Genomic DNA, 17545 nt, shown 5'->3' with positions numbered 1-17545 from the left:
AGCAGACGCGGTGACACGCGCGAGTGTACCGCAACACGCTCTCGACCGCCTGAATAATCGTGCGTGAGCTCAGGTGAACTTCACAAATGGCCTCCAGCCAAACCACTAACTCAGACAAACAACTCGCTGCCATCGCGGCCGAAGCTGAGCCTCCGCCACGTGTGTAAGCGAGCTCTGCGGTGGATTTTCATCCTAACGTTGCCTTGGTTACGAGCTCCGCAGACTGCGGCAGAGGTTCTGGATTCAGACCGTTTGAATAAGGGCAGCTCTGGCTACTCTCGCCTAGGGTCCAATTAAAGCGGATCTCTCTGAGTTTCTGGGGGAGCGTAGAATTCCCTAGGCACCATTAGAGCTGCTGGTCTCCATACCATGACAAGCCTGTCAAAGAGTTGCACAGAGCAGAGCAGCTGTAAGGCACACAGCCCTCCCGGGCTCCAGAGATAAGGAGCAAAAAGTGCTTTGGCTACCGATTCCACACAAACACACACACGGCATGTGTATTACTTTATCACCGACATGTTATTGCAATTCTTGAAGGGGTCAAATCATGAAAAACAAGGTTTTATTTGCACTTTTGCAGACAGGAATATGTCAGACGATCTCTGACATTCACAACGTACATTCAGCACCCAGTCTACTCAGACCTTTTATGGATACATTTAAAATGGACATTGTGTTGAGTACATTAACATAAGAGTGTTCAAATTTACATAATCAACACCTATTCAGTGTTTTTCTACTTGGCTTGTCCTAAAAAGTAATTTCACAGAGGTAAGCCAATCAAAACAAGTACAAAGGTTTTTAAAGTTTTAGTACCAAAAACAGCCCGCTTCTTTAATAAATTGGTTAAAAAAATTAAAATACTGCAATCGTGTGAAATGTCCTGTAGTCCTGTTGGCACACTCACCTTAAAATTAAAATAATAGGCTTGTTCTCTTAAAGTCTTTCAGTGATAGTTCATCCAAAATAAAAATTATTTTGTCATTTATTCATCCTCATGTGGTTCAAACATATAGACGACTCTTTCGAACACATAAGATATTTTGAGAATTGTGACCATTTAATGAAAGCCAATTGGGTCCAAGTTTACCAGCATTCTTCAAAATATCTTCTTTGTGTTCTGCAGAAGAACGAAAGTCATACAGATTTTAAATGATAAGAGGGTGAGAAAATGATAGAGGAATTTTAATGTTGGGGAACTACGCCTTTAAAGTTTAACACAACTTTTCTAAATGGTTTTCTATTGGGTTCATTTAATGTCAGTTTACAATTTTACGAAGAACTGGATTTGTTTTGCCGTTTTTACATACTATACATTTCATTTACAATGTTTTGTAGTTTGATTATACCATAAAGTGAACTTGAGCAAACTGTTCTCAAGGTATTACAGTTCATAAAACCCTTCAACTTTAATGTCCTTATAGAATAGCGACACTACAAATTATAAGCTTTCTATACTTCAAGTTTAATTCACTCTTTGTCTCTACATACGACGTGACAACGGAAATGGGAGTAAAACGACAAATGGGAATCCTGACAGAATGCTTATCTAAGGCCCTTAAAGCACAGCAGGAAGAATCATTGAGAAGGACCCTTAGACATGAGTGTTACATATAACCAATTTTTTGTTTTAATCTACATGAGCATTTATATAACGTAGCATAACGCACCATTGCCAGGCCACTGTAACAAGCAATGAAGCATAAATTAAAATGTTTAAACAAATTAGCCATTAAGGAAGTGACAACAGACTTCCTTCGTTAAACCCATGGTGTCAATTATGTAATTACAACAACAGACTGACTTGAGACATCTGTAGCTAAGCATAAACAACATCTAAACAATGTCGAGAGCTATGGCATATGTTCAAAACCCAATTGGCCTTAACCATCAGAAAACAAATGCTTTTGACTAGCTGGGCATGAAATAGGAGTGAGTGCGGAAGGCACGGCAGCAGAGTCTGCTCTCTTAATTACATTTCCACGGCAGGATGAGAAATGTTGCTGCTCAGACGTTCCACTGCGCTGCACATGATTTTATTAAATGAGGAGTATCAAGGGCTTTCCAGCCATTCCTTTGTTCATTTTGGTGATGGGTAAATGTCAACCGCTAACAATACTTCCATAATCATTATTGGCTGACAAGTAACAAATAAACAGGGAGTGCTCAATACAGTCATTCATTTAGTTAAAATTCTTTCACACCTATGTTTAGGGCAAAAACGAGAAATTGTAAGCAATGACAATGAATGGTGACCAAAACCGGACAAACTTTGTTTGCTGAGAAACTGAAATGTAATTTATTCAAATGACACAATAAAGATTTGAGCTCCATGACTGAGGAAGATTTAAGTGAATAGGTAAAAAATGAATCCACTCCTGACACACATGGCTTGAGATGGTTCACCCAAAGATGAAAATTCTGTCAACATTTACTCACCCTCTCCCCTTCCGCAGAACACAAAAGAAGGTATTTTGAAGAATGTTGGTAACAGAATAGCACTGGGCCCCATTCACTTCCATTATATGGAAACAAAACCAATGCAAGTGAATGGGTGATCTATACTCTAATTATATGGACTTCTGATATGATACTTTGTTGCTGTTTTTGTCATTTTTGAAGCTTGATGGCTCACTGTCACCATGTACTTTCACTAAAATGAAAACAATCAGCAATAAAAGCATGTATTTTTTGTTGTGGTCAACATCTGTTCTTTTGCAGAAAAAAGTGAAAGTCATACAAGTTTAATATATTGAGGGTGTGTAAATTATGACAGATTTTTCATTTTTGGGTGAACTATCCCTTTAAGAGCTGCAAAGTGTCAACCCTGTAAATCATATCTAAACTGAGGCAGTGTGTAAAGATGTTTTGGGATATGGGAGCTGACACAAAGCAGAGGACTGCTCACAGTGATTTGGACCGAACATGGATAAAAGCATTCTTCCTCGTCTCCATAGGGAATTTCCATCATCACAGATCCCAACGTTTTACTATGAGCATTTTGGAAGTCATTTCTGAGTTCCATTACTTACCAAACCTTATAAGGCAGGGTTCACAACACAAACCTAATAATGTTAATCCTTTAACACCAGAAACAAGACAGGAAGTGCTTCCTTTCTGTAAAGAACAAGCTCAGTGCTTTGCATTCAACACAAGGCATCACAGAATAGAACCTGGATTCTCCTTCACTGCTGTAGTACCCAACTGACCTGTATTATAGGGAAAGTGCCCTCAAAAATGAATATTCTTTCATTATATACTTACCATTATGTCATTTTTAAACTTGATTGACTTTTTTTCTTCTGCAGAAAAACAAAAGAAGATATTTCGAAGATATTTGATATTAAGAATGTTGGTAACCGAAAAACATTGGGTCCCTAATGACTTCCACTGTATGGACACAAAAGCAATGAAACATTTCTCAAAATTCCACAGAATTCCACAATTCTGTTCTACAGAAGAACGTTCACTGCTGCGGGTCAAGCTGCCTCCTCTCTCCACGCCATGGCCATCCTGCAGGTCCATCAGGCCAAGGAGCTGAAAGAGCTCCACGAGGGTAATAATCAACCCAGGGCTAATACAGGAACTCCGCACCGCCACTGACCTTGCTCTACGGTGGAAGCGAGCCTTGGACAGGACGAGGAGATCCTGAGTGGCCTACCACCTGCAGTGGTCGAGACGATCATTCAGGCTAGGGCCCCTGCCACCCGGCGGCTATACACCTTTAAGTGGCACCTCTACTCATCCTGGTGCTCTTCTCGAGGAGGAGACCCACGGACTTGCTCGACCGGGAACACGCTGTCCTTCCTACAAGAGAGACTTTAGAGTAACCTCTCCCCTACCACACTGAAAGTGAGCCGCCATTGCCGCTCATCGCAAACCAGTTGCTGGTAAGTCTCTGGGACAGCACAACCTAGTCATTAGGTTCCTATAAATTCCATTTCACAAAAAGGTTGAGATCGCAGAAAATTCCCCAAAAATTCGCAGAAAACAGGAGATGAGCAAGTTTCCATTTTTGGTGCATGGCCACGTAGAGCTCTGAAGTAGAAACATCAGTCACCCTAGATAAACTCATGAAGGTACATTTACTGTTATTTAAGTGGAAAGTCAATACAACTTTTTAGCAGCTCGCTTGACAAAGCCAAAGAAAATTGTTGAGTGTTAATCTTGGATTAAAACTGTCAATAAAGCGGCTAGAAGGCCAACAATAACATAAGTTGCTTTGGATAAAAGCATCTGCTAAATGACTAAATGTAAAAAAATAAACATAGATACACTTTTTATTTCACACCTCCGTTATACCCTAACTACTGAGGCGTGATGTAATTTCATCACCCTTTCATCATTTTTCGACACATTTGGCCTTTCTATCACACAGAGGAACTCCAGCAACTGCCAAAGATTTGTAACACAGATCTATCTGCTCAAACACTGTTTTCCCTCTTCACAATGAAGAATGTCCGCTGCGATACCTTTAATGACAGGAGTACCGAGAAGAATCAATAAAGCCCGCAATCCAGCCCAGTTGCAAAAACTTAGCCGCTAAGTAAAGACTAATTCTTATCAACTAGTCTCACTGACGAGCAATTAGTTTGGACTAATCAATCTGACTTATCATATCTCAACCTTTTAATGTAACTGATTTAAAGAAATTATGAACTGTCTTGAAAAAAAAATTAGATAACTAACTACTAAGACAACTCATCAGTTTATGGAACCGGCCCTAGGACTCTCAGGGGCTCTGGGCTAGTATCCAGCCATCATTACAAGGTAATCAAACTAAGAAGAGTCCATTCAAAAGTGTGTAAAGATACATTATCTTAATTGTGTTAACTTTCACAATACCTCCCAGCACACAACCTAACGCTTCATTGTGTTTTCACTCCTGTCCATGTAAGACAATACAAATCTATAAACACTTGCCTCTAACAGAGAAATTCTTCATGGCGAAGATTAACAATCTGTAACTCACAGGATATAAACACAGCGGGAATGTTCCTGTGTTCTCTCATAGAGTTTCATACGTTTTGAGCTCTGGCCCTGAGCTGACTCCTCTCAATTATGTAAGTCTAAACCCAGCATGACATGCTCTCTAAACTTTAAGAGAACTCTTGAGAGAAATGAGATTAAGGTGAGCTTAAATTGAGCTTAAATTGCAAACAGAATATGAGGATGCGTCATATTTCACAGCCAGTGTGAACGTTGCATGCGTGCAAAGGATCATGGGAACGTCACCGTTCCGTTTTGGCAGTGTGAGCGTAGGTCTGCAGGCACAGGTGGCTCTATTTGGACAGTCTTTATGGGCCGCTGCCAAAGTGCTTTGACGAGGAATGCTTACAAACAGCAACACTATGCTTAGCGCAGACAAAGGAATGTGTCGTTTAGAGTAGAGGGAGATTTATTTTCTAATACCATAGCATTATACATTTATAACACAGTAGCACGCTCTGATAATTTACCTAATTAGGAATTGAATCCTGCCGGTCATACAAACATCCAGCCGGGCGCGATGAGAAACAACAAACACCCTTGTGTAAATACAGCCTTAATGCCGAGCAACTGCAAAACAAGCAGATTGAGCCGCTGAAGCCCCGGGGTGTTTTCTGAAGCCCCGGGGTGGTCTCACTCTAAACCTAGTGAATAACTCAAGAGGGCCATCAAGAAAGGGTGCCAACTGAGGATTCTCCATCCGCTACCTGTGTGGCCTCTGTGAGCCTGTGCGACTCTTGAAAAAATCAACCTCCATCAAATTCACACATCACAGGGCTTCCAAAGCGTCTCCCATATGTCATCAACCTGTGTAATTACGATACACGTGCTATTTATATCTAACCTTAACTTCATACTCTCCACCCATGGCAGGTGGAGATGATGGACAACAGACAGAGATAGTTCCACTAATAGCACGGAGGAGCACTGGGAGGTACAGCGAGTACACCCTTAAATATGAGCAAATATGACAGCTGCTTTAAAATAGCTATGTCTGCCATGGGACATTTTTGTTACTCGCGCCGCAAAGATGAATCATGAGATGCCTTTGCAGGAAATTTATTTTATAACGCTTATAATGGTGCTAACACACGTCTATGTGTACTGTACTGTAGTGATATAATAATGTAGAGCAATGCTACTTTTCACTGACACCAAACCAAAATGATGATCCTGAATGTAATTTTGCATTTATTAAAGTGGACATTATTATCATGAGTCACTATTAAAGGTCCAATGTGTAATTTTATGGAGGATCTCTTGACAGAAATGCAACATGATATAAATAACTTTAGAGGTGTATAAAGACTTTATATAATGAAGTGTTATGTTTTTATTTTACCTTAGAATGAGCTTTTTCTATCTACATACACTGCGGGTCCTCTTACATGGAATTAGCCATGTTGTTTCCACAGTAGCCCTGAACGGACAAACTGCTGCACAGAGTGCATTTTGTTATTATGTTATCTCCTTTGGTAAAGAAGTGAAAACTTGATAACATCAAAGGCTTGTGTCAGTGCTTCGAAAGGGAGCAGTGGAGTCAGCCATTGGTTGCAATTTGCGACCTCACCACTAGATGCCCCTAAATTTAAATCAATACTGCAATAGAAAAACAGATTAATAGCTTTCTTTCTTCTTTAATAAGACGCCGCAAATCAATTCTGACCGTTAATGGGGTAATCACAAAGAAACCTTCCCTGAGACAAAGCTTACCTATTTTTTAACATAATAACATCCACCGCTCATAAGACCCATCCACACAAACTGACAGAACTACCTTGAAAAGGAAAAAAGGGTGTGATTAATCACATTTAGTTATTTAAACCTACTGCAATAACAGCTCAAAACTTTCAATCCTATTCCGTTTCATAGGTACAACAAAAGCAAAATCAGAAATCTTCCCAAGCACCCCCTTAAATCCGCCTGTGTAACTCGTAGCCATATTGAGAGTCCCTGATGTTGAGAGAATCTATGCTGAAATAAAACTGCCATTTCTGATATCGCCTTTAAAACGTAACAAGCACAGACGCACTGCTGAGAGGCGCAGACTGAAATAGTCTCCCCCCTTGCATATAATAGCAGATCATTAACTCAGGTTGTATCTCCGTGCTAAACAAAGAAACGGGCGGCACGAGGAAGTGTTGGCACCGGACGGACTTCAGGGCCGTGAACTGGAACAAACAAGATCAGGGCATAGTGTGTAGGCGTCCTGTCAGATATGCTAATGTGTGCTGTTTGGCATCTAGCAATACATCACCCTGCCTAATACATCAGCACTCTTCTCTATGGATAAGACAACTGAACCGCTGCCTCTTCAGACATACTGTATATGTAAAAGCAAAGAGATGGAAGACACTTCAGCTACAATATGCCATTTACTGTACAATTGCTGGTTGCTTTTTAGGCTGTTTCAAAAGCTTTTGTACGAGTGGTACATAGCAGATCGAGCTGACGAATGCAAGCGCTTTCATACAGTAATAATAACCCCCATCTGGCCTACTGAGAAGGGTAATGAGTATTAACAGTTTTTTCCATCATTGACATTAGCTAATGCACTTTTAAATGGCAATTTAAACACCATGGAGTAACTACAGTCACAAGTCTGTCTGTGGGGCAGCTGCTGTACTTAGTTTTCACATCAGGTAAGCCAAACTACCAAGAATTCTGATCAAAAAATGAAAAAACCTGTCATCATTTACTCACCCTCTTGTCTTTCAAACATGCAAGAAGATATTTTCAAGAGTGCTTGTAATAATTGTTTTTTGTGGTTGCACAATATGTTCGGTTACCAACATTCTTCAAAATATCTTCTTTGTGTTCTGCAGAAAAGAGGGTGAGTAAATGATAACAGGAAAAAACGATATTACACACTTTCTTTGACCGCCAAGGATTTCAGATTTGAAGAGTCTGCCACAATTTATTGTTTCTCCCACGGCACAAAAAATCCACAGGAGAAATCGACGGGAATGAAACTTCTCCAAATGGAATTTTCATTTTCTATTTCCCAGCCCAATCGCCCTTACCCCCACCTCAACACCATCTCATATCCCACATCATTAATAATGTATGATATTGACTCAGCAAAGCCCATGCTTTTGGGATGAAGGGGTGCTGTACTTTCTCCTGAAGTGTGAGGTATGAGCTCGTCTGTTGCCAGGCAACCAGGTAGTTCCTAGTAAGTGCTTCTCCTCCGAGAAATCCCCTCGTACTATAATGCAGTGAGAGTCCAAAGTGCCGCCCCTTACGCCCCTCCCCACGCGCACACCTTTTATAAAACTACAGAATATACAGACACACAAAGTTTTAACTGTAGTATGAGGCTTCTGATCTCACTTGTCAGTTTATTGTGTTTCATTTGAAATGAACTCAAAATGTGGAATTAATGCAGTTTTGCTGTCATGCAGCAAAATTCACAGCTGTGCAGAAAACATTTTTCATAATAAACCCCATATAAACTGATGGTCCACATTGCCATGACAACCTCAGTGTGCTGGACAAAGACCTTGCCTTTAGCACTGGGTTTTGCGATGCGGTTTTTATTTATTCATCAGTTTCTGCTTTCATCGCACACAGAGAATGCAGAGCACGTACTCATATGATTGACAGCTGAGCAGGAGCTATAGCTCACATAAAACAGCGGGATTGGTAGAGGCAGGTGTGAAAGGTGTGGAACAGCATCCGACAAAGAACATTATTTATTGTTTGTCATCATATCTAAACAATGAAATCACTGGGTCTTATATAATAAAGGTTGGCCAACACAGAAATTGTGATGTGATGTATTGAGACAAAAACGTTATCTGTCACAAGGAATCTCATTTGAATTTCTAACCCCCCTAAAGGATGTACTCGAATAAGACCCACGCAAACTATTATTCCAAGCGTCGCAGTAATTGTTAATATTTCATTTCGGTATAAGGCTGGAGGAAATGACATCAGATGTACAGATATTTCATCAGCATGGCTCTTTTTTTACATTCGCCTCTTTGAACTCACATACAGTATCTCTGGCAGTAGATTTTCTTGCGCATAATAAAATTCCCCTGACTTAAAAACACACAAAGGCATCTTTAAAAATTCATCTAGTTTGTGTAAGCTTGACACGAGAAGACTCAAGTTCACGTTGTGTTTGCAAAGCCAAGATCATTTATGAGATATCTTGCTAAATAAAAAAAGAGACTCTCCATTATCCAGGCAGAAATTCAAAAACAAGCAAAGATGGCTAAAAAAAAGGGACGGCAAATCTAGCCCAGATCAAAATTTAACCACCCCAAGCCGGTCAGAACTTTAAAAATGGGTGCATTTAACATATGCTGAACGTGACACAGAAAACCGTTCAGGAGCCCTGGCCTCCTGTGACCGTGTCTGACTGTCATTCTCAATGCAACATTTCAGACCTGTATCAACACCTGATCCTCAGCTTTTAGCACACTGTCATTTGTGTGTGTGTGTGTGGTCTAAAATCACAAAGTGCGAAAAGGCAGCTGAATCAACACAATAGTGAAACATCTCCATCAGGGGGTAGGCGAGCTAAACAGCACGTCGGGATTTGGGAGCTGATGCTTCTGAAGTGGCTCTTGTCACGGCTGACAACATAAACAGCAATAGCGACCGAAATACAGATGCAGCCTCTCAGCAACAAATTTGAAGTGTCACTGAGAACACGCAAAAGATGCTTTGGTTTGCTTTCCGTTTTCACAGATGGGGAAAAAAAAATTCATGCCTTTTCAAAAAAATCAGTCTCTTAAATGCAGCGGTTCCCAGCTGGCTGCCACTCTCCGGGGAGCTTCATTGTGACCTAAACAGCTGCCTCCCACCAGCCACTCAAATACCATCCTTTCTGTTCTCACCTCACATAAACACTTCACAGAGCCAGGTGGATTTGAGGTTCGCCAGAGGGATTAGTCCACGGTAGCCCTCGAAATCAATGGCCGTTAATTTTTTTCAACAGAGGGTATGCATTGACGTCACATTCCCATGTGAACATGATGGGACACGCCCCGGGACACGCTCCCCTGGCTGGCAAAACACCCAGCAAAACGGCTGAGAAGAACTGGAGAAGCAAAGAAACCGGGACTAAAACATGCAATTATTTGCTGAAATAAAAAGCAGCTGAACTTGACGGTGATCCTTACGACTTCTCTACAACATACAAAGGGATCAAGTGTTTCTGGACACTGAAATGTAAGCATTGTAAGTGTTTTGCCACCCGAGGGTGCACGCTCGGGCATGCTCACGGGGGTGTTCACGTGGTGAAGTGAAGACACGTCCATACCCTCTATTATGCCCTTTGTTCCTCTGTATTTTGTTTAAAACCATCAGTTGAGATTAAATCACAGGAGTATATAGCAACGCATCTTACATGACCAAATCAATAACCACTGAGATCAACAACACCTTGGAGACTGTGGGATATGAATTGGATGCTGTTGGGTGAATGAACAAAGACTGCTTGGTGTCAAACGACTGTGCGGTGTTAAGGGACTTGTTGAACGTATGGTGGTCTAAAAGTTTGACAACAGATATAAGGTACATAAGGCTCCCCGTGACCCGAGGTAGTTCGGATAAGCGGTAGAAAATGGAATGGAATGGAATAAGGTACATAAGGGATCTCTTTGTATTTTAAGAAAATGGACAGAAAGGTTTAGGACTTTGAAAAAACTAAACCAAGATATGAAATAAAATGAAGAAAAAATCCTTAGGATTCTACACTGTTTACATGAGTAAATTTGTGACAGGAATACAAATTCGGTCATCATTTACTTGCCCTGTTGTCATTTTAAACATGTTAGATTTTCTGGTAACACTTTCCTTGAAGCATGTGTGTATAATTCATTATAAGAGTCGTTGAAAGCATTGTAATGCACCTTTTAATGCATTGCAATGTTTTATAAATAATTGTTTTTACAGTTAATACATTATACCACTTAGCAATTCATTGTTAGACTACACATTTTAAATTGGTCATAATTCTTTACAACTACAAATATTGCATTACAACACACATTTTAATGCATTTACATACATGCTTCAAGGAAAGTGTTACAGATTTTCATTCTTCTGTAAAACATAAAAGAAGATATTTTGAAAAATGTCCGTAACCAAAAAGCTTTGGTCCGCGTTGACTTCTATTGTATGGACACAAAACCAATGCAAGTCAATGGGGACCAGTTTCCTCTGTTACCAAATTCTTTTCAATATCTTCTTGTGTTCTGCAGTTATTAAAGTTTGAAATGACAAGAGGGCATGGAAATAATGACAGAATTTTAATTTTAAAGGTGAACAATACCTTTATGTTAACTTTTTGTGTACAGATTTTTGCATCAGATTTTGTCGCATACATTGTAGTACAAACAATGATTTAAGCTTGTGTTCAAGTCTGTTCTGTAGATTAAACTAAATTGTATCTGTTTTTTACTTTTCAATCAAGTTGATGTGCAAACAATATACATGTATTTAATTGATCAAAAATACAAAAGAATGTAAAGACAAGTATTATCACTAGTGTTCTCTGACTTTTAGACCCCTCATTTGAATTCATTTCCTAAAACCGCAATTTTCAAAGCAAAACCTAAATGCGTTTTCAGAGTCTGCAAGAAAGATAAAAACCTGCACAAGCATCAATATGAAAAACTGTTGCTAAGATACACTTTTCCTTACGGATTAAATGTCTCTGTCAATAAAGAAGTCACTCTAAATCACAGAGGACTGACTGATATTTTAAAAGGCAGCATTTACCAGCAGTCTAAAAATGAAAACATTGTCCATCTTGACCCCAACAATAAAAAACAGTTTTTCGGGGGAAGAGGCTACCACCTGCTGAAAGTCTTAACGACAAATCCAAATCATGTTTGTCAGGGATTTTGGCTCGAATAGAAATTTTCTATAAAACTTGAGACGCATTATCACTATCCAACACAGGCACCGAGCGCCATAAAAATGCCAGCCAGACCTTTTACCACCCCTGAGGATCAGTACGACAGTTTAAACACACAGCGACATTAACAGTCGCAACTTTACCCATGAAGCTTGTGAGCCGCAGATTCGTAACAGCTCATAAATTAGTTTCACGTATACACGCCTGTCCTTTAAAGACATAAAGCTTCAGTGCCTTTGTCATTCTTGTGTATCTGAAGTCATAAAATAGCAGGACGATGACAGCAGATAAGATGGAGATTTGTACAGGCCTTGTTAGTTCCACGTCATTGCCCTAAACACTCTGTGAGCTGCAGGCCTGAGGATATACAGAAATCCAGCTGAACTGAAATTAATCCTCAAACATTTCTCTAATCAGTGTGCTTTGGCTGTGACTGACTCCTTTCTCTCCATATGCCCCAGACCAATGAATCATTCAGCCGAATATCAGCATTCATTCCTATAGCTAAACTTAGACTACCCAGGCACTTCTATTATCAGCTCTTTTCTGCAGTCTCATATAGGAAATGATTTTTGAAGACTAATGTATTCTGTACCACCAAAACATTCAATTGTCAATCTCTAAGGATTTCTTCCAATGTTATTATTCCAATGATAATAGAAAATGTTATTATTGTATTATATTACATTAGATAAGTTACAATATATGGAAATATGAGGACAACAATCATCGTGTCATTTAGGCTGGAGCATTAAATGTCCTTTGAAATGATTACAGCGTACATCTGCTAACACAACATCCTCATGAAAGCGTGTTCAACCGCTGACACAATATCTCCAAACCTCTGCTCTGAATCAATCCATTAAAAATAATACAGATGTAATGCAAACATCAGAGGTGGACCTATGACTTGTTTGTGTCATACAAAAATGAAGCCACATGCATTTTTGTGCCTGTGTAATGCCCTGTGTGGGATTTCAAAAGCAAGAATATGCTGAGAGTCCACAATCTCTCTGTCAGTCTCTCACCCGTTCTCTGCATCTCAGAGCAGACTGCCAGCGCAGACTTGCTTTGTTTCTGTGCGATGCACAACCCATGACCTATCCCAGCCAAGCCTCGCCGTAAACCAAATGATCCACACTGTAAACACATGCCTCCATTTAATGGTTAGAAGGTGCGGTGAACGACGCTAAGACCTGTTTCAAGACAGCTGTTTGCTTTAACTGTACATTTTCACATAATAAGTTTAACAGAGACAGTTCTGTTGCACTGGTAATTTGCACCACGCGTGGTTTTGAGTAAATTCTGGGATTATTTAAATCACAACAATATTAACTCTCTCCATAACATTTATATTTCCACATAAGCAAGGAAGCTGCGCTAAGCTGCGTAATTCCAAACTCTACCTCTTTCCAAAAATATTACCACATCTTTACTAAAGACCTTCCCCTTCGACAAAGGTAAAGTCAGCGCACACAAACATGGCAACACGCCTGCCCTTAACAGACTGAGCGTCATCACTGTGGTCCAGGTGTACATCTCTACGGGAACCTCTCATGGTGCTCCAACGTGAGCTTAGCACATAAGATCAGGAGCAAAATTCACATCCATTTTCCTGTGCCTTCTCTAACCTCTCTGTTCTGCAGATACAAAATTAGAAGACCTGCTCTTTCAAAAGAGATTGCAACAGCAAACAGTTACAGTATTTTGATGTGTTAATAAAACGATAAAAGTCTTTCCTTCTCAGTTCTCATCTAATAAAAATGTTGATGTGTGATAGTTTCCCAAAAATGACAAATCTGTCATCATTGACTCACCCTCGTGTCATTTCAAGCCTGCATGACTTTCTTTCTTCTGCAAAACATATAAGAAGATATTTTGAAGAATGTTGGTAACCGAACAACAGCGGTACCCATTCACTTTTATTGTATAGACACACAACCAATGCAAGTCAATAGGGATCACCGTTGTTCGATTACCAACATTCTTCAAAATATATTCTATTGTGTTCTGCAGAAGAAATACATCGTACAGGTTTGAAATGACAAGAGGAGGGAAATTATGACCGCATTTCCATTTTTGGGTGAACTATCACTTTAGTACAAAAGAAAGTGCCCTATGCTGGAATAAAGTTAAAGGCAGTCATTTGTTTGTAAACAATAATAATATTATGGTTCATGTTTAATTATTGCATCTTCTAAGCGATTTATTTGAAATCAGTTGGAAGCTTTTCCTAAAGCGACATGACAAAATAGCAAACACACAAACAATCGTAGTTCAGCCATTGATAGCTTCAAAACGTCAGAGTGTCGATTAATCATCACCTCGGTAAACAAGTGTTATGGCCTTGCAACACGTGCTTGAAAGCTAATGTATGACTAGTCAAAATAAAGATGATACAACCTTTCGTCTGATAAAGGTGCGTGTTTGCATTTTTTATAGTTTTAATGCATGCTTGTTCAATTTTAAATAGCAGAGAGAACGAGAGGTCGGATAAAATGTAAATGACCGTATATTGTAAATATTTATCAAATGAATACCTAGCCGTATTAAAAATTCAATTTTCTCTTCCTACTTTGATGGTAAGTAATGCCTGATGCTTTCAACATTTCAATTTCAGGTTGTTCAAGAAATTCATCTAAATAATCAGCAGAATGATGCATCTGGACATTTCTCTAATGTGTTTCACAGAACTGCATGGTGCATAGATCATCATGGTGATTATGATAATGAAGAGACAATTGTGAAATATATGCTGCCAATATACTGTATGCTGAAAGTACCACACACGTGAAGACTCGCATAAAGAAGACGTTACAGAAATGCAAATTGCACATTAAAGTAAGTACATGTCAAACAATACGAACTGCAGTGAGGTTTCCCATCTCCAAAGAGTGTCCAAGCACATTCATTATGCAGCCGTCAATCAAAAGTTAATAATATGCACAACCCAAACAACACAGCGGCCATTACACATGCATATTTAAACATAACAACCCAAATAAAATACCATTTCACAAGGCGCAATATGCTCACCAACATAAGGCATAAAATGGAGGAAACTACAACACATACTAAATGAGGCTACCAGGGCCACTTCATCAATAAGATCTACGAATCATAAGCATGCTGTTTAATCTTATCTCCATCTAGATCATACAGTAATATCTACAAAGTGGCAGGCTGCATTGCTGTGTTTTACTTCTGAAGACACTGAGCAGAGATCTGCAGCCGCCCCTACAGCTAATGAAGCTATTTATAAAGTAGTGCTCTTAATTGCAACACTGCCAAGAGGACGCGTCTTTGGGAAGCTTACACCGTTGGGAGAAGGAGATCAGCTCTTATTTGTTGAAGTTTCCTGTCAAAATACATGCAGGAAGCAGCCTGCTGCCACGGCAACCAGCCATCCATTCAGCATACACCTACAGATTTTAATTGACACTGAAGTATTATGTCAGCTTCTGAAAAAAATAGCGAAGGTTCTGATGCTTGTTAATAAACCTTAGACAGGCCAAAATGTGTATTTTGCAACCTTTGTCAGGCTTCCGTAGGATTGGATTTTATATATTATTATGATTTTTGTAATTGAAGCCATATGGTCGTCATCATAGCTGAAAACCCTTAATATAGAAAAGGAAAAAGAGCAAGGACTGAGCAAAGGATATGGGTTGCAAACCATCCTTAGACACCAGCTCCGTGGACGAGTGGTCTGTTTGATGCAGAAGAACACCACGGGCGCGAGCGCCGGATAGGGGGGCTGTTCCTCCTCATCAGAGACCAAATCCGGAGTGGGGTCCCGTGCCCCGGATCCCTGTCCCTGAGAGCTCTCATGTACGGGGATCCATGTGCTGCTTTTTTCCTCCTCATCGCCGATCTCTTCACGGTGAGCAGGCGCCCGGTACAGGGCTGAGATGGGAACTCTTACCTCGTCTCTCTCCAAGTAATGAAAGTGTTCTCTCCCCTCGCCATCAGTCATGATAAAGCGCCTGACAATGGTATCCTACGTTTAAAAAATAAGAATATAAGAGGGTGGATGGATGTTTTGTTGAAAATTTTGCGTTTTGTCAAGGCTTTGTGAAAAGATGAGCGCTTGAAAACGCATCCAATAGATTTATCTCAATTGAATTCAACATAAAAGTGAAAATAAGGCGAAGTTGCGTTGAATGAAGAGTTTAGAGATTATTTCTAGCTAAAGAAAATTTGCGCAAACCTGCCGTGAACAATGGTCTTAAGAGTGTGCAGTATTAGCTATTATTTTGCACACAAAAAGCGCGCTGTGACAAAAATGTATTTTAATCACAACTTAGGCAAAAATAAATAAGTTACCTTATAGATAAGGAATTAGAGGTTCCCATAAGCATCTCCTTTACTTTCAGTGTACCGCAGAAAAATCCGTTCTGGTAAGAGACTGAGACTCGCTGCGATCCATTTGTTTCTTTCAGATGCAGTTTCTATCCCTTAACGATGCGCAAGTCCTTTAATTTTCTCCAGAATTAAAAGCTTTTTGGTGATATATTCCAAAACATGTCAGAACCTCTCAAACGCGAACCAGGAAAAGCCATTATCCAAAGAAAAAACTGCTAAAAGGGTTTGGCGCATCTATGTTGCTCGGGATTCTCTCTTGATGTGACACGCCAAACTTCTAGTGAGCAGAAGCGTGAGCACGTGACGCTTCATCTGAAACATGGATTCACAACGGCTTTTGGACCGCATCACTTTAGATGTGATACTTTTGTCATTGGTAAAAAGACGCAATATCCTTTGACAAGCTCAAAACATGCGCTTATTAGTGTCTGTTTTTCCCCGTTACGCTCAATGGTATGATCATTTTCTAAACACTCGTTTTATCAAAAGTTCCGTTATGTGTTGAACTGCAAAAGAAGAAGGACACAGAAATGAAAGGTTTCAAATTAGGCTAAATGTTAACTTTTTATTATAGTATTTTCAGACCGGACAAAAGTGTATTCAATACCGAAGTAAATGATGTTACGTTTAAAATCAATTCCTCTATACATCCATTTTATGGTGGCAAGATATCAGGGGACTCTCATTAAACAAGCATTCACAAAATCATAATTTCAGTAACACATTAATATGGTTTGCTAAATGGAAACAGCACACTACCACAAATTTACATTGATTTTGATTATATTGATTATATTTCATTATAGATTAGGCTATTGCAGGTCTGGATGAGGATTGTCATTTAAAATCTCATGCAAATTTAATTTAGTTTGCCAAAAAGGACACCACAAGTTTACAAGTACATTTTCTGTCTATTTACACCAAATGTTATTAAAAATCAGTGGATGCTTTTCCCTTGTTCCAAATAATAAGCATTTGCTTCAGAATGAATCAATAGTGTCCAAAAGGCTGGACATTGTAACCCCAATTTGTGCCGAAAAATCCTTAAGAAACACAATTTTTACAATGTTTCCATGGTATCAGAGAGTGTCTGCAAATGATTAAAAAACCTCCCATAGATCAATTATTACTCAGAGATAATCAATACTATGCTCATGGGAAATGACTTTTTAAGCATGGGGTGAGCATGTGGTCCCCACTGATAGCGGCACTGGGGTTTGGCTGGATATAGAATGCACATGTGCTGCACAACAGCAGTGAAATATATATGATCTGAATGTATTATTGAGAGGCAGCGGGTGAGCCTACATGCTT

The 17545-nt window shown here is 39.6% G+C and overlaps 1 protein-coding gene across 3 annotated transcripts in view; it reads right to left on the bottom strand.

Annotated features, from left to right (window-relative positions):
• Nucleotides 1-16468, bottom strand: part of cacna1ha (calcium channel, voltage-dependent, T type, alpha 1H subunit a) — a 73767-nt gene extending 57299 nt beyond the window's left edge. For all 3 annotated transcript variants that reach the window (XM_056752027.1, XM_056752028.1, XM_056752029.1), the window contains exons 1-2: nt 16193-16468; nt 15533-15866 (exon numbers count right to left, since the gene is read on the bottom strand). In XM_056752027.1, coding sequence (XP_056608005.1) covers nt 15533-15842 — 310 coding nt within the window. In that variant the 5' untranslated portion in view covers nt 15843-15866; nt 16193-16468. The remainder of the gene's footprint in view (nt 1-15532; nt 15867-16192) is intronic.
• Nucleotides 16469-17545: the final 1077 nt, after the last annotated feature.

The sequence above is a fragment of the Triplophysa dalaica genome, chromosome 7 (genome assembly GCF_015846415.1).
Source record: "Triplophysa dalaica isolate WHDGS20190420 chromosome 7, ASM1584641v1, whole genome shotgun sequence".
Taxonomy (NCBI): Eukaryota; Metazoa; Chordata; class Actinopteri; order Cypriniformes; family Nemacheilidae; genus Triplophysa; species Triplophysa dalaica.
Note: the sequence above shows the minus strand (reverse complement) of the source record. Positions and strands in the feature narration are given on the sequence as shown.